Here is an 18,357-nt window from a genome sequence, read left to right as displayed (position 1 = left end):
TCAGTTGCCAAATCGATTAACTCCACTTTTTAAAAAATCCTCATTTCTGCTTTAATAGTGTTTCATCAATGCTTAGAATGTGAATTTATATTAAACTTTTGGTTCAGTACATTTCTGATCCTGTGATGGCAGATAATGTAACACGAGGACCTATAACACTATCTTCTTCATCACTTTTCTTGACTTTTTATTTTATGGAGTTAATTGATTTGGCAAGTAAAGCATCCATATAATGAAAAGTCAGAAAGTTTCATCAAGCTCTGTTGGATATTATTCAAGTTATTGAACAACAAACTATCTGAGTGCCACACAGGCCCCTCTGTCGTTCTAATGTTAAAACACATTCAAAAGAAAAAACAATGCCTAAAAATTCTTTTCCTGAAAATGCAAATGACATTAACTGAATTACACCTAAAATGGAAACTTTTATGCATGTAGGTATGCTTGGGATTTTGGATTTTAACACATGTGCAGGCAACATACATGTCATATTTTTTATAACAGCTCTTTTGCTCTCAGAAATGACATGATGCAGTAACCGCAACCAATAAAATCACTAGATTATAAAATTAGCAGCTTTTTAAAATCAAATCCAGACCAAATCATTACAATATCAATATGTTAAAACTTCATTAAAAAATTCCTTATTGACGTTTTATAAAATCAAGCTTTTGAATTGAAAAAAAAAAAAAAGATAGATAACACTTTAAAAATTGAAACAAGCAAAACAAATTTCAAAGTCACACCAAGAAGTGGAGGAATCGTTTTGCCCTCTGCAGTAGGTCTCAGAAAAGCGCTTGATATCATACAATGCACTTAAGAGCAAAGATGATGTAATGTTGTAAGTCACAAAAACTTTTATAATTTTTTAAACAATGTTGAATCTTTACTTACAAAATCTGTTAATTAAACAACTATACAAATTTTTTTTAAAGTCCTTGAGTAAATAAAATTAAAAAATATAGCTCATGTTTATTAAAAGTGTCTACAGCGTTTTGAGAAATACTAAATATGTCAACATAAAAATTTATACAAATACAAATGTGACGACCAGCAACAGGCTCTGGGCCCAGCTAGACTGGTCCTAGTCAATTTACAATCCCCAGTGAAGATCAGTGGCCCTCTTAAAACTATCTACTCCCTTGCTCATTATTTATTTCCTTTAAGAGTATTTAAAGTGGAAAAAATTTTCTTTGCTTCTAAGTGCATGTATGCTGGTTGTATAAAATCAAAATGTCGTTGGAACGAATGTTTTTTTAATAAGCAGCGGGTGTATAAGCTGATTTGATGAACAAATTTTTTTTCCCGTCTCCAGAAAAATGGTAATTTTCAGATTTGATGTGATGCATTTGTAACGATGAATTTACTTATCCCTGAATGATATTCATTTCAAGAAACTAATTTAACTAAATAAATTAATAAGAGTGATAAGATTAAGTAACATTAGTAAATTATTCAAAGCATAATATTACTAAGTTTGTATAGTATATCTCACATAGTGTTGTACAAAATGTTATAAATGACTTAGGTCATAAAAACAAATAACTGGAGATTAATCAACTTCTGTGAATCCTTGTCAATACTAAAGTGATACCTAATCAGTTATTAAATCACCTCTTAGATTAATGTAAAATTGGTATCATTTTCATTACGTTTCAAATTAAACAAAACTTCTTTATTAGAAATAAGTAGCTTTACATATTCAGGTTACTTACTTTTGGTTTCAAAACAAACTCATAATTGAACTTACCCTGCAAGTATCTCGGGGAGAAGCTGTTGGACTAGTTTGTGTGGAGACTGTGCACATGGGAGGCTTTGTAATCCGAATGTAGCCATCAACACCCTAAATAATAAATAATAGCAAAATGTATGTTTGCAATGTCAATTGTGTCAAGTACAGAGAAAGAGAAATATAGCTTAATACTGCTGTAGCAAGGCAATGGACAGTATCTGCAAATTTTTCATTTTTGTCATCTGTAGTACTTCAACTTTATTGTACTTATTTGGTTTCTGCAGAAAAAAAAATAGGAAAAGACGACGAACTCTAATATTTTCCTATTGTTAGTATTGAATCCAAAACGTGTTTCTTCAATTATCTCAAAAACTCATTTCTGCAGATACTGTCCTTTATCTTCCCAGGACGGAATAGTTTAACTTTGGGAGCATTAAAATTTTAACTACTAAGAATAAAGTAGCCATCATATTATTACATAAGACAGAAATGGATCCTCTATAGACAAAAAAGGTAAGAACTTTTAAATATTCATAAAATAAGGGTACCCAACTTTTTACCAGATACATATTAACTTTCTTATGGTGAAGCATCGCAAAAAACGTCTTTCAGGATCATTCCAGAATAATTAAACATACACCATTTTGAGATTTGGCGGATCATAACACAGGTGCAAACCTGGGGCCTCAAAATCACTGAGTGATTCATCCTCAAAAACAAAATAGTCTTAGTTAAGAGGAATTGTCACAGAAAATAATTTTAATTTTCAGTAAAAAATTCTCAAAACTGACAGTTAGTCACGGATTTTAGGCTCAGGGACTACAATATAAAGTTAGAAAAGCATATAATGTAAACCAGAAAAAAAAACATAGATAGTGTCGCTGGAACCTGAATATTTTCAAAGGGTTTAGAGAAAGAAAGGTTGGGAAACCCTGGAATAAGGTACTGAATAAATGTTACTGATAAATCAAGCCCCATCAGATTTTTTGAAAAGAGGCAGCAAATTTCATTTTAACGCTGTAAAAAAACTTGCTCAGATCCTAACGAATGAATTGAAATGAAGAAAGTGTAGAAATTATAGTAAATAAATGAAATGATATATTTAAAAAAAACTTACGATCCCTCTATTAGTTGTTTGAGTAGATACAGATTCTTTTTTGATGTGAATTTTGTTATCTTCATTATCACGAACCTCAGTATTCTGTTTCAGGGTCTGAAAGGTAATCGATTATGCAAAAGTATAAGCAAAAAACATAATAACATTTCACACCACACAAATTTTTAACATAAGAAACCAATAACAATTAACATGCAACTATGTTTCACAAAATATTATTTGCTATTTTATTTAGTACATACATTTTAAAATTATTATGACACAATACAATTGTACTTAGTTATGCAGAACAGTGAAATATTCCAGCAATTTCTTATGTTGGACATCATATTTAAATAAAAAATATATTTCAAGTTAAAGCACAAAATCACAAATGCAAGAGTAATGATCAGCAACAGACTCTATGTCCAGCTTGGCTGGTCCTAGTCAATTTAACGATTCCCATGACCAAGAGCCCACTGAAAACTGTTTTCTTTGAAGATAACACCAGCTTTTGGTAACTTTTCAAACAAAATATGAAATTTAATTAAAGTACTGTGTACTTCAAATAATAAAATTGGGGGGGGGGGATCAGATTCATAGTGTAGTGCCTACCTTCTTACTGTTATGATTATGTTTCTGTGTTTTACGAATTTTTGTAATGAAATCACTTGATATGATCCATATTTTTCAATATCTCATACTATTTGCATACAAAAGACAGCTTCAAATAAAAAATTTAAAAAAAAATCATATTGGCCAAATGTTTTGTTTGGTAGACAAACATTTGCTTTTCCTTAGACAGACAGGCTCATCATTTGGGGGTTTCAAGCAATTGACCCCCCCCCCCCTGACTTTGGGAAATCGATGCATTTACATATAAGTGGGCATGATTTTGGTTGTTTTTTGGCAGAATTTGCATTTAAGTTACATGCAATATAAGTACAATCTGGAATTTACAATGTTACTTGACAAGAAAATATATAATTTATGGATCATACAAAAATTTACTCTAAAAATTCCTTTGCATAAATCAATTATTATATTAATAAAACCGTTTTTTTAAAGCAAAATGTGAAGGATATATTTCTATAATTTCATTTTTGTTCTATCATCAAATCAAAATTGAAATCAGTGGAATTTACTTTCTAACCTTGGATTTTTTTCCACACTGGCGTTAGAAAATGAACAATAGAACAACATTGGAATCACTAAAAGCTTTACTTATTTCGTTTTAATGTAAACTAATTTGGCGATTAAAAACATCTTAAAAGAAAAAAAAATTGTTGCTAAAAATAATTATAAAGATACACACACACACACACACAAGAACAGTATGGTAAAAAACAGTTAATAAAAATGAAAAACTAATATTAAAGTCTAAAAATTATACTGAAAAAAAGGTATACCCAAAGTTTTGCCAATGGAATGATATCACAATTCTGTGGTTTGTGCCATTCTGTTCTTTGACTTGCTGCATTGTAGTAGTAAAAGCGAGAATTTTCACGATCAAATAACTCCCACCACTGGTTTTCGTCCATCTTTTTGCTGCAAAAGAAACAGAAAATTATTTTTATATGGGGGGGGGGGGGTGAAAACAAACAAGGATGCTCCTTTAATTGTTTGGATGGGCAGAAATTCTCAATTTGCTGAACGAAATTGAGATTCATGCATGAAAAGACATTAGACACTATAAAAAAGAATGAAAGAAAAAAAAATCTATTTTGCAATACTATCTCAAAAATTTCCGACCCCTCAAAATTTGACGAAAAAGGAAAATTTTCAGAGGTAAGAGTGACCTTTCCTTAAAATGCCCCTGAAAACATCAGTAGAGTAAGAATTTATTAAAATTAAATTCAGTAAAACACATGTGCAATATTTTGTTTTAGCCCCTCCCCCCTACACACACAGTAAAGAAAAAAAAAAGAAAGTTTTATTTAGAGTTTTAGAGGAAGGAAAAGAAGACTTCTAGATTTTAAGAGTTGCAAGGAAAATATTCACTGTATTTCAAATGTAAAAATTTTAATTTCAGTATATAAAGTTTCTTTCTCTCTCTCTTTCTCTTTTTTTTTATTATAAATTATACAAACACATTGTACTGAAAACATTTGCAACTTCAGGTTTTCTGTTGCTTTGAAGTTCTCCAACCGAAAACGTCTTTGGCATTGTATTCCTACTCATTAATTCCTGAGGAAATCTCAAATCTATTCACCTTCTAACTTGTTTCACAACTCTTTCCCACAAAAATGGACGGTGCAAGTATACTTGTTACTCATTAGCCAGACATTTTTAAACGTCAAGCTCCCCATCCTCCCTCCCTTCCCTTCATCCTTTTGTCAGACGTTACAAGAAATCAACGCCTTTGCCTTTAGAGTATCCTCGACAGATTTTTTTTCCTTTTTCCGAATAAAATTATTTGATAATTCTACAACACAGAAAGTTTTTGGCTTTGAAAGTTATCTCAAAAATTTACTACCAAAAGATTTTAACGCAGCAAATAGGTAAACAAAAAGGAATTAAACAAAAGTATGGGTAAGGGGGGGGGGGGGAGAGGGGAAAGAAAGAGACTAAATTACAAATTCAATGTTTAAAAAGAAAGAGTACATGAGAGATCAACTTTATTAGTTGTCTTGGGTGACCGGCAAGTTTACTGACATCGGCCACTAGAGGGCGCCTGTGATGCAGGGAGTGTTTTTTGCTGCTAATTTGATAAGTGTTTTTTTACTATAATTTTTCATTTTTACTGTCTAGTTTTAGGTTTTTTTACTTCACTTTATCATGTAATTTAGTTTTATTGTGTTTTGGGGGCTCATTTTTGCTGTTATTGTATTCTTGAAGTGTTTTTGCATTTTTTGGAGCTAAGCCTAACATGTGGTGATCTCCTGGTTTTTGATCTTGTGTGCTTTATTGGGTGTAGCAACTCTGTTTATTTACTGCTGTTTTTAGTATTTATTCTGTGTTTTTTTGCATTTTTATCTTACTGTTTTGCCTTTTGGAACATATTCACTGAGTAGAAATGGGTGTTATATGCATTATGAAAGAGGTAAAGAGTGGGAAGGGGGACAGGTGGATCTCTTGTGATCTATGTCATATGTTCTGCCTGTATAAGGGGGAAAATGAGTCTGTTTTTGAAGAGGATTATATTTGCACTAAATGTGCTGAACTCTCAGACTTAAGACTTAAGATGCTAGTTTTGGAAGCCCAGTTAGCATTAGGGTGTAAGCCAGTTGTAGAGGGTATAAATGTTCCAGAGATTCAGGGGGAAGTTTCAAATGAGGAGTTAGATTGGGAAACTAAGGGTGTAATTTTGGGGGACTCTATGGTAAGGGAGGTGGGTAACACAGTTGGGAGAGTAAAGCGTAAGGTGGCTAGGTGTTGTTTACCAGGGGCTCGGGTAAAAGACGTTAATATGGTTGCTGAAAAGAAGGGAGTATTGAATAAGGAGGACATGGTTACTTTGTGGGTGGGAACAAATGATGTAGGCCACAGTAAAAATGAGGAGTTTTCTAGGGAATGGGAATCCCTGTTGGATAAAGCAACCAGCTTTTCGACAAATGTCCAAGTGGTTGGTTTGCTTCCCAGGTATGGAGTGCATAGGAGCTGGCTAAATCAACGTGCGAGGTATATGAACTTGCTACTGAAGTCAATTTGCGAAAAGCGCAGTATCAGGTTCATTGATGTATGGAGTCATTGTAAACGGGATTGGATTGCTAGGGATGGCCTGCATCTGAGCTCTACAGGGGTCAAAATGGTTAGTGGATTAATTTTAAGGGCTTTGGAGTCAAAAAACTAAGTTGGAATGGGGGGCATGGTTCAAGCACCAGGTATCGAGAGAATGATATGTTTTTGGGTATTGCTAGAAATGGAAATAAAGTGACAAACAAGAGTAGTAATGTTAACAATTGTAATTTAGGAAATTTCAGGGTGTTAAATAAAAGCAACTTAGGCATGCTTAAAGTTTTCTATACCAATGCTCGCAGTATTAGGAACAAGATGGATGAATTGAAAAGCATAGTTATGGATGAGAAGTTGGATGTTATCGGAATTACAGAGACATGGGCTACCGAATCTGATGCAGAGTTATTACATATTGCTGGGTATAATTTATTCAGACAGGATAGAGTAGGTAAAAGAGGTGGTGGGGTTTTATTTTATGTTAGAGACAATTTTATTTGCAATGAATTGGTCATAAATGATAAGCCTACTGATATTGATATGGTTTGGCTGGAGTTGATGAGCAGTAAGGGCATAAAGCTACGCTTTGGAAACATTTATAGGCCACCTAATTCAAACCAAGGACAAGATGAACAGATGTACCGTATTATTAGTGACATGTCCAGTAAGGGATCCGTTATCATAATGGGGGATTTCAATTTTCCGGGTATTGATTGGAATAATTTTTATCCTGGTAATGGCAAAGAAGAGGAATTTTTAAAAGTAATTGGTGACTGTTTCTTAGATCAAGTTGTAACTCAGGGAACTCGAGAGGAGGCCATTTTGGATCTAGTTTTTTGTGACATAGGTAGTTTTGTTCAGGGGTTGAGTGTAGGGGAGCATATTGGAGATAGTGATCACAACAGCATTAGGTTCCGGGTTAAATTTGAAGTGTGCAAAGATGATAATTTTAGGTTTGTGCCCAATTTCAGAAACACCGATTTTGTTGCACTTAGGCAGAGCTTGAAAGAGGTTTTTTCGTCAGGGTTGGAAAATAGCGACGTAGATCAGCAGTGGACGGAATTTAAGGATAAACTTGCTAAAACCGTTGGGGACTATGTTCCATTTAGGAGAAAAGGTGTTAGTACCAAAATTTGGCCCATGTGGTTCTCCAGGGAGACTAAAGAAGCTCTTAAGTATAAGCAAGCCACTTTTCGTAAGTTTAAAGAAACTGGTCAGAGTGCGGAAAGGCTCCAGTATGGTAAGGCAAGGCGAAATTTTAAGTATTTGGTACGGATTCAGAAAAGGGAATTGGAGCAAAGGCTGGCAGATGACATTGATGGGAACCCTAAGAGGTTTTTTGCTTACGCTAATTCTGGGAAAGCTCGAAACAGTCAAATTGGGCCTTTGGTTGATGAGCATGGAAATTTAATCCAAAACGATAGGGATATTGCAAATGTTCTAAATAACTTTTTTTCCAGTGTGTTTAACGATAACTGTATCTCAACAGTTGACACTAACAAGACACAAGCTATTATACAGCTTGAGGATTTTGTATTTTCCAGGGAGGAGGTTTTATTTCATTTGAAAAAGATTAAAGCAACTAAAGCTCCGGGACCAGATAATATTTATCCAAAAATTTTAGTTGAATGTGCAGAGGAATTAGTGGATGTTATTTTGAATATTTTCAATGCTTCTTATAACTCGGGGACGGTGCCAGAGGACTGGAAGCTGGCTAACATAATGCCACTCTTCAAGAAGGGGTCTAAAGGTATTGCTGGGAATTATAGACCTGTACGTTTGACTTCGGTGATTTGTAAGATTTTCAAAACTTTGATCAAAATTAAGATCATGATGTTCTTAGAGACTAATAGTCTGTTGACTAGTTTGCAGTATGGTTTCAGGAAAGGTAAATCCTGTACTACTAATTTATTGCATTTCTACGACAAGGTTACCTCAGCTTTAGATAACAAAAAATGTGTGGATGTTGTTTATATTGATTTTCAAAAAGCTTTTGACATGGTACCGCATGTTGCTCTTCTCAGCAAGTTAGCTGACATTGGAATAGGAGGAAAAACTTTACTTTGGGTTAGAAATTGGCTTACTGGTAGGAAGCAAAGAGTAGTTGTGAGAGGAAATCATTCTAATTGGAGTGATGTTCTAAGTGGGGTTCCTCAGGGATCAGTTTTAGGGCCTCTTTTGTTTATTATATTTATGAATGACATCAATGATAATATTTCTGGAAGCATGAATTGTTTTGCTGACGATGTAAAAGTTATGGGGATTGTCGAAAATGAAGAACAAGTAAAACAGCTGCAAGAGGATTTAGATCATATTACTAAGTGGGCAGATAAATGGGGTATGGCAGTTAATGTAGGGAAATGTCAAGTGCTACACTTAGGTCATGGAAATAAGCGTATGAGATATCGTTTATAGGGTTCAGTCATAAATCAGGCAGAAAATGTTATGGATCTGGGTGTCTTTATAAATCAGGACTTCAAGTTTAGTCAACAGTGCAGTATTGCTAGTAACAAAGCCAACAAAATGCTTGGGTTCATCAATAGATCTATTTCAAACAAATCTAAGAAAGTTCTTCTGCCTTTATATAGGAGTTTAGTAAGACCTCATTTGGAGTATGCTGTTCAGTTTTGGTCGCCTTATCTGAAGAAAGATATTTTTGTATTGGAAAGGGTTCAAAGAAGGGTAACTAAATTAGTAAGGGGACTCTCAGATTTAGATTATGATACCAGACTTAATAGGCTTAACATGTATAGCCTGGAGCAAAGGAGAGTCAGAGGGGACATGATTCAGTTATTTAAATTTATCAAAATGAAAGATGTAAATGGATTAAATTTTTGCGGGGAAAGCAGGACAAGGGGTCATTGTTTTAAGCTATTTAAATCTCAGGCTAACTTGGAAATCAGGAAAAACTACTACTTTAGCAGGGTCGTGGGCACTTGGAATAGCTTACCGGAAGAGGTGGTAATGAGCAAGGGAGTGGATAGCTTTAAGAGGGCCATTGATCTTCATTGGGGACTAATTAATTGACTAGGACCAGCCTAGCTGGGCCCAGTGCCTGTTGCTGGTCGTCACATTTGTATTTGTATTTATATTCTTTTTTCATTCATACTTTTTGTTCTTCTTCAAACAACGCTATTTCATTTCTTATGTATACAAATAATTGTTCACATCAACTAATAATCGATTTCAACTCATAACACGAAAAGGGCTGTTAAGTGCTAAGGGCTTTCGTTAATGGGATAACTTATCTTACTTGACAAAGTTTGAATAGGAAATATTTGTGTTTAAAACAAACTTTCAAAACATACAAACAGGTACAGTAACCTCTTCGTTATATCGCGCTTGTCAGGGGAAACTCCCCCCCCCCCCCCGCGATTTTTTCGAAAATACGATACAAACCGAGATCATAAAAAGTAACGATTAAATTAACGTACCAATTAACGACATATGCCCTTGCACTTAAGATTAGTTTGTTATCACATTAGGCGATTTTCTTAATAAAAACGAGCTGATGTGTTCATCACATGACTTCCTTTTACTCCAATTTAATGTCATTTTCTTATTATTGGCAGTTTTAATATGATTCAATAGTTTACTCTCTAAATATCACCAACAGTGACCAAATTAAAACCAGATTTTTAAAAAAATGCCAAATTCGTCGCCAAGTTGGTGACAAAACTTGGCGGCCAAAAAAACTGGCGATATATAGCCAAGTGTCCGCCAAATTATAACACCACTTGAGTTTACATCGAAATTAACAATGATTTCTCCCCAAAAAGGGGCAAAAGACCCATTCCCTTCGGAGCATCCGAATGCAACCAAAAACGAAGGTGCACAACTAGACCCTACTAGGAGTCTACGTACCAAATTTCAACTTTCTAGGACATTCCGTACTTGAGTTATGCGACATACATACACACATACGCACAGACGTCACGAGAAAACTCGTTGTAATTAACTCGAGGATCATCAAAATGGATATTTCGGGTATTTGTACGTTCCTAGGCACATATCCACGTGTGGTTGGGTTGAAAAAAAAAAAAAAAAATCAACATTCATTTGAGGGTGAGCAAAAAGGAAATTAAGGCCGATTTTTGGGTGAAAATTTTTTCGCGAATACAATAGGGAAGGGGGGGGGGATAGGGAAAAGGAAGTAACAAGAAAATAAGCTCACTAATTGTTCTTTTAAAGTAAAAAATAATAATAACTCTAAGTATTTCTCTATTGTTTTATGGAGGAATATGAATCGAAAGTGAGTTTTAACTACAACAAATGAAGGTTATGGAAAACATACCAGTTATGTTCATGAAGAAAAAAAAAAGTTTTTCTGAAAAATATTTCTTTTCTTTTTTTTTTTCATAATATTTAATATTTCAGGAGACAAAAGAAAAGCGCGATATATATTCGAATGAGCGATATAACGATGTGACGCGGTTGCATATATTCACCAAATATCCTAAATAAACAAACAAACCACTGACGTAGACCGGAAGTAGCGAGTCTTAATTCCGGTTAAGCGCCCATCTCCATTGCTAGAGGTAGGTGTTCATAGCGAAAGCGATTTTGTTGTGCTTCTTTAAAAAGCTGAATAATGTCTTCTGCGTATTTCAATGCATTAAATAAGAAAGACAAACTTAGTTATTGTTAAAAATTATCTTTCAATGGCTGTGACCTTACCGATCCTTTAGTAGATGGATGGCGAATCTATTGCAAACGATTGATGTTTACTGTGTTCAGGCAATTTTGTTTTCTTTCAGTTCTAGGTAGAATCATGTCTTTTGCGTATTTTAATGCAGGAAATGAGTATAATAGGCTTTGCTATTCTCAAAAAATGTCGATCAACGGATCTGATTTTCCTGATCCTTTAAATACAGAAATAAGAAAAAAAAAAGAGTCTTCGTTTGTCGATCATTACCGCAATTTCAATGATAAGCATTTATGAATACCTCCTAAACAGAAATAAAGTTGATACAAGTCTGCTTTCAAGAATCACAAATCTACTGGATTGCAAGTACGTTGTGCATTGTAATTCCTATTCATAAGTTGAAGCTATTTTTTCTAAGATGGAAGCTTTTCTGCACTGTGTTCACACAGAATGGCTATGACAGGGAGTTTTGGTGTCATATTCAATCAATTCTCCTGTTGTAGCTTTTCAGTTCACACACACTTATTACAGTTGCTACCTAATTTTCAGGTTTGATATTTAATATATTTTATTACATATTTGTTCATCACTTTTTTTTTTTTTTTTGTTTAATAAACTTGCTTCTGTAGCAAGATTTATAGGCATAAAAAAAAAGAAAGATAACAAAATTTAAATTTAATCTCCGAGTGCTTTCTCCTGCGTTAAAATTGCTTTGAATGTAATACCAATAGCTACACTATGATACTATACTATAACTTTAATTAATGTGTTTGTTTACCGATTGTCGAATATCTAAATTTGTTTAAAATTAGAGCTCCTGATAACTCGTCAATAACTCGAAGTCCCAAGAGACGGGCTAAATGGTTCGAGTTATTGATAGTTCGAGCTATGGGAAGTTTTTTTCTCCATGATGTAATGAATAGTGGTTCTTTATTTTAATCACACAAATCAAACTGTTTGAAACCCGTCAAAACACTGGAAACTTTCAGCTTTGCAGGAAGCAAATAAAAAATTGTTCAGGTTGAGTTTTTCTAATAATCAATTTAATAATAAATCAATATAGATCTTCACACATTACATTAAAAATACAAAGCTGATGAAATTAAGGTGAATGTTTCCAGCTCATAAATACCTCGCACAAAGTGTTTTTACTACATAATATTCATTAAGATTCAATCCTTTCGCTTTAAAGCATTGGCTTTGATTCGACGATCAGGACCTTTAGAAATTTTAACATCTTTATTTCTGACATCTTATTTGCTCCTGTCCTCCCCCATGCTGTACCCGAAAGAAGAACAACATCCCCTCTTTTTACGAAAATTTTGCGCCTTTGAAACTCATGATTAATTTAAAAAATTCAATCAAATTACAGATACGTAAACAGAGCAATTCGTCGTAAGAAGCAATACAAATAAGACTTCCGCCGGAAGTTTTGAGTGACCCCGTGCAGCCCTGCCACCTAGTGTTCAAAAGAGTAAGCGTGGCTTGGAATTTGGTGAATAGGGGCCACTTAAAAAGACACGTGCAAATTTTAAGAATTTTTAGGGCATATTTGTATGCATATTTTGATGACTTTATTGTGCAAAAAATCCGAGCTCCAGTATAAGGTTAACATAAAACAAAAGTAATTTTATTTATTATTTTCCACTTGTAGTCGTTTTTAGATACTCTCTACTCCAGGGGCGGGTACAGACTACCAATTTAGATTACTGCAATTTTTTACATTTTATTGAAAGTATTTGAAGACAATGCGGATGGATAATATTGTCGACAGTTTAGTGGGGCAGGGATGCCCACGGGGGGAGGGGGGTTGTGGCGAAAGTTGCGCCATCTACATTCTTGGGGGACCATTTAATTTTTATTTATTTATTCATTTAAATTCATTTATTGATTTATTTTTAATTTGAATTATTTAATTTACTTTAATTTGGTCTGTTTATATTTTATATCATTTATTTATTTAGTTTGTGTGTGTGTGTCATTGGCATAGCGCAAAACTTTTATAATAAAATAATAATTATGATTGAAAAAATAATAATAAATAAAAAAATATTTGAAAAAAAGTTAATAAGTTTAATAAATAGAGCTAAAAATAAAAATAGGAAAGAGAATTTTTCTTTTTCTTTTTTTTGGGGGGGTGGGGGTGGGGAGGGGAGAATTTGCGCTATTGAACTTGGGGAGATGGGCACCCCTTTAGTGCGGGTCATGACCCTCCCCTTGTATCCACTATCCATTCTCTTCAAGCATATGACTTAACCTCCACATCTATTGCAAATCTGCATGGGAAAATATTTTTTTGGCGCGGAATTTCCAGGATGTCGGATAGAGTTGGTTGTTCCCGTCCCTAACCTACGGCTAAATTGAGTACGAAGGAACGTTAACTTTCTTCCGTGACCCAAGCGAAGTGGGCCTCCCATATTACCGGATGTGAAACCGTTATCTCGCGTTTTCTTTTCTGTCTCGCGTTTCTGGCGTGGGCAGACTTCATAAAAATGGCCGTGCATTTGGCGACGAAACAAACAATGAACAAACAAAACAAATCGTGTCTGGTAAATATTTACAACAGAAGAAGTAAACGCTGAATGTTGCTCGAGTTGGGAGAGACTTCTGTGTCTGAAAAATTATGAATAGAAATGAAGCATCAAAACTACGTGAGAAACACGTTATTGACAGCTGTGAGGAATCCTCAAGAGTCGAGGAAATTTAACTACGTGCTAAATATGTTTGCATAATTAAAGAAAATTTTCTTCATAGAAAAAACAAGAAGTTCTGTCTAGAACTAAACGAGCCTACTTTCCCGTATACCCATACTACTTTCTAGTACCTGATCAATATTCTCAAAAATAGCTAAAATCTCAAATGTTTTCAAACATATTTTCAAAATACTTTAAGCTGATTTGTAGGAATAAAATATTCCTCACTCATCTAAAAAAAAAAAAAGCAGCACCTTTTAAACAAAGCAGCTAATACACTTTTTTCCATTGAAAAAATCTTTAACAACTTTCAAAACAAAAAACAATACTTAAAATTAAAAAGCTCATTAAAATAAAAACATCATATCAAAAAAAAAAAAAAAAAAATGTTTCTTTTTTCCCTGTTGCCAAAAACAATTTTTCAAATGAATTAATGCACTTACCAAAATAAATAAATAAAAAAAAATGTCAACTCAAAGAAATTCGCAACTCCAACGAACTATAGGGGGCAATGCAGAGTCTAATGGCGGACGAAAAAACTAAAACAAACGCACGTGGTAACGAAGAAAATGCTAATAAGCCCTAGTAAATTTTGTTCGTATGCATGATTTTTTTCACTTTATTCTTTTTAAATTAATTTTCAAAGTCTTATTGATATTCTGGCCCACGTAGAAATAAATGAGAATTCAAGAAGCATTACTAAAAGTTAGAAATTAATGCAAATTACGCAGTTCGTAGTTCTAAGCAGCCATTTCCACGATGTTGAATTCGATATTTATCAGTTCTTGATAAAACTAAATAATAATTGTGGCCTGACAAGAATAACAATTAACGCTAGAAAATTTGATATGACATTACAAATTATTATCAAAAGAAGATGATACTTCTTTGCCTTGCTTGGCTAGCGCTTATTGTTTTGCATTTGTAGCTGAGTTATTTCTCTCAAATTCCCGAATCGGTTAATTTAAAATTTTTCTGTTTCGATGTTTCCAATTTCTGAGTTACGATTTAATTATGTCATGTTATGCAAATCATCAACGAAATTCTCACGGATATATGGTAGTAGTTTTCTTTTCAGTTGAATGACCATTATTTATTTTAGCTTATCGAATTCTGTAATATTACTACCATTTTATTCCACTCATGATAAAAATTAAAAATGGTTTAACTAAAAGCGCGAAATCTCGCCAAGGTTACTTTGCTCGCACAATACTAAAACTATAACCCTAAACAAATTTGGCGAAACCTTTTAGCTGAAAATAAAAGGAATAAAGTAAATTCTTTCTCGGTTAAACATTTTTCATTTTGTTCTACGATAATATATTCAAAAAAATATTTTGCATACTGTCCATTCCAACTGAAAGCTGCTGTAAAATATGGTTAGTTAAATTAATTTAAGATTTAAAAAAAAAACATATTCTTACAAATTCATACAAAACAATAAAATTTTTTACCTTGTATAACGTTATCCAAGTTTGTTAATCCAGAGTTTTCGCTTTAACCATTTCTCAATCAACTCACATTTTAGAAGGAAATAAGGAAAACTAACATTATTCTGAGAAGCTCGAGAATACTACTAAGGGACGAAACAATTTCTGTAGCTGAAAGCTAAAGAAATCGAACTAAGACACATCGATTGCGTTATTAAATACTCAGAACAAACTGCCTGTGTTTACGTCAACAGACACACGTGGAACGCAACGTGGCAAAGTTTTAGTTTTTCCGGCAGTTTTGTAAATCTCCGCAAGGGAGCGTATTCGAGCGCTGGAGTTGCGAATAATTTTCATTGTCAAAAAAAAAAAAAATCGTCTGCGCATATCTTTATGTAGAAGCATAAATGACTTCGAGTTCAGTCGCCGAAAACTGAATACCTAAATTAAAACTTTAGCGCAAAAATAAAAACAAGTCATATCAACAACAATTATTTCACAGTAAAACCATAGCTGCGGAGTCGGAGTCAATCTCATTTAGGGGTAAAGGAGTCGGAGTCGAATATTTAAGAATCGGAGTCAGTCATTTGTCCTTCGTGTATAAATTTTTGCCAAAGCTACGAAATCAGAGTCGAAGTCGGGGAGTCGGAGTCCGATTAATTGTCGGGCACAGGAGTCGGAGTCGGAGTCAAGTGCCCCCAAAATTCTCGGAGTCGAAGTCTGGAGTTTGGCGTCAAGAGCTATTTCCAACAAAATTTGTTTGAAGTAAATCCGCCTTCAAGTACGGAATCTACATTGACTTTCAGTTTCAACGGAAAATTGTTCAAATCAAAAAGATATTTCATTTTCAAGTTCTTCATCAAAAGCTTTTTCCTACAAAATTTGTTTGAAGCAAATTCGCCTCATAGTTCGGAATTGCCTTGAATTTTCCCGTAGGCGCTAATGTTAAGTTTTTTTGAACTGTTCAAAATTGAACAAAAAATAGTTCAAATCAAAAAGTGAAATATGGGAATGAGGTGTCCTCGCCGAGATCTTTCGAACAAAAAAAAAGTTTGTTTGAATCGGACTATTCATTCGAAAGTTATTAGGGGGGGGGGGGAGGGGACAGACAGACAGACCGACCGACAGGCATTTTTCCCCATCTCAATACCCTACTTTTAAATTTTTAATTTTTCGATATTTATTTAATTATTTTTGACTTTTTTTTTTTTTGTTTTTCGCGATATTTTTAAGATGCATTAAGCCTTCTTTCATGCTTTTTTCTTCTTTTTCTGACTCTTGCTGGGAAAGTAGGCTAAAAATGGTGGGGGGGGGGGGGGGGGAGCAGTTTTTACTTTATGAAATGTGAAAATCAGACATTTTTCAATTTTATGAACTTTCTTCAATTTCTTCTTAAACTGCAATTGTTTGTCTTGAATGCGAGATGTTCAGTTTAAAATTCGAAATTGTCAGTGATTTTCCCAATGAACAAATTTCTATTTTGCTACCCACACAACAAATAATCTTTCTACATGCATTCATTTTGGACGAACAACCATTATGATGTAAACGGGGAATAATGACAGTATAGTGAGCTTAAGTACTTACTTTTTTTTATATTGGAGTTAATTTCCTTCTGCTTATGGTAAGACGATTACGAAAAATAATTTAAACGTAAACGAATTAATTTTGTTTTAGTAACTAGCTTCGTTAAGTAAAACTGAGAAAATTGCATTGATTAATTAAAAACAGCTGATGAGGGCAAAAAAGTGTCATGTTACGGACTCTTTTACATTTGTCCAAAATACTGTGAAATGATCCTTTAGGTATTTCGGGGGCAGTAGGCGACGGTCTATTCAGTAATCAGGTCCTGGTTGAACCATCAACCAGAATCGCTTTCAACTGCTACACTGAAGAAACTAAAACCCACACAAATCACCCCCTCTCAAAAAAAAAAAAAAAAAAAAAAAAAAAAACAGATGTCTGTCAAGCAGAAGACAAACAAACATACACTTACACAAGTACTGCGATAGAGGGCGCGATTTGCGTGCACGTGCGAGATATCCCGCTTCCAGATTGTTGGCATTCTTCGCTCGTACGACTCTGACTCTCGAATAACATAAATTATTTGAGAGAAGAAAAAAAAGTTTTCTTACAGTTGGGGTCACTTCAATTTGTGCAGTTTTCCTTCCTCTGGCCTCCCCCGCTACGTCAATGACAGTCCCCACTTGGATCGTTTTTCAATGGATCTCAAGTGTTCGGGTGCATTAGTTCGGTTTTTTTTTTTTTTTTTCCCTTCCTTCGGGAAGCGGTTGAGACTTTCTCGATGTTATATTCAATTTTAGCAGGTTTTTCTTTCGACGATTCAGAATTTCATTTCCGAGTCACGATGAAAAATAGAATTACTTTTCTGAAAGGTTGCTGTTATTCGTTTGGTCAGTGGAAGATATATGAACCAAGAGATAAAAAGTGATAATATTTACACTAAGAAGTTAAGAAAAAAACATAACTGCAAAAATATCCTTAGCAATGTATTTGTTCTGTGACAGGCCGTAACAATCATTCTCCTTATGCGTTTACTGCAATGAAAAACACTTAATATTTTTGGAAGACTATTTTTTTAAGATGTGAAGTCAAAAGTCTCCCTTCCCGGCAAAACAGAATTGAACTCTTCCTCACTCTTCAGGAACATTATTTCGGTACTTTTTAATTGAAATGCAAATATTTCCGAATTTTAGGACAATTAGTCGATTAATTATCTACTATAAAGTGCAGAAACGGTATTTGTGAAGAGTGAAGACTCTGGAGGGAGATTTCGCGCCGTACTGGGAAGGAAGGCAGGAAAGAGTTTTACACAGATTGTCAATGGGGAAAACTCGTCTAATTTCGCCGGCACTTAAATATGTGTTTCTATAAAAAACCCGTATTGCAAAGTTGGCATTATTAACCCGCACTTGATTCCAAATCTGGCGAATCATCACAATTATTGTTATTATTATTACAATGAGAGATGCACCGAATATTCGGTGTACTGCATATTCGCTAGACAAACCCAATATTCGGTTCGGCCGAATACTTTAATATTCGTCACCTGAATGGTGAACAAA

General features: G+C 34.1%; 1 protein-coding gene across 1 annotated transcript in view; it reads right to left on the bottom strand.

Moving 5' to 3' along the window:
- LOC129224313 (rho GTPase-activating protein 39-like) overlaps window positions 1-18,357 on the bottom strand; it is an 89,458-nt gene that overhangs the window by 33,950 nt on the left and 37,151 nt on the right. The window contains exons 2-4 of the mRNA XM_054858750.1: window positions 4,238-4,376; window positions 2,850-2,945; window positions 1,751-1,843 (exon numbers count right to left, since the gene is read on the bottom strand). Coding sequence (XP_054714725.1) covers window positions 1,751-1,843; window positions 2,850-2,945; window positions 4,238-4,376 — 328 coding nt within the window. The remainder of the gene's footprint in view (window positions 1-1,750; window positions 1,844-2,849; window positions 2,946-4,237; window positions 4,377-18,357) is intronic.

This window comes from Uloborus diversus, chromosome 6 (assembly GCF_026930045.1).
Source record: "Uloborus diversus isolate 005 chromosome 6, Udiv.v.3.1, whole genome shotgun sequence".
Lineage (NCBI taxonomy): Eukaryota > Metazoa > Arthropoda > Arachnida > Araneae > Uloboridae > Uloborus > Uloborus diversus.
The sequence above is the reverse complement of the archived record's forward strand: the minus strand, read 5'-3'. Positions and strand labels throughout refer to the sequence as shown.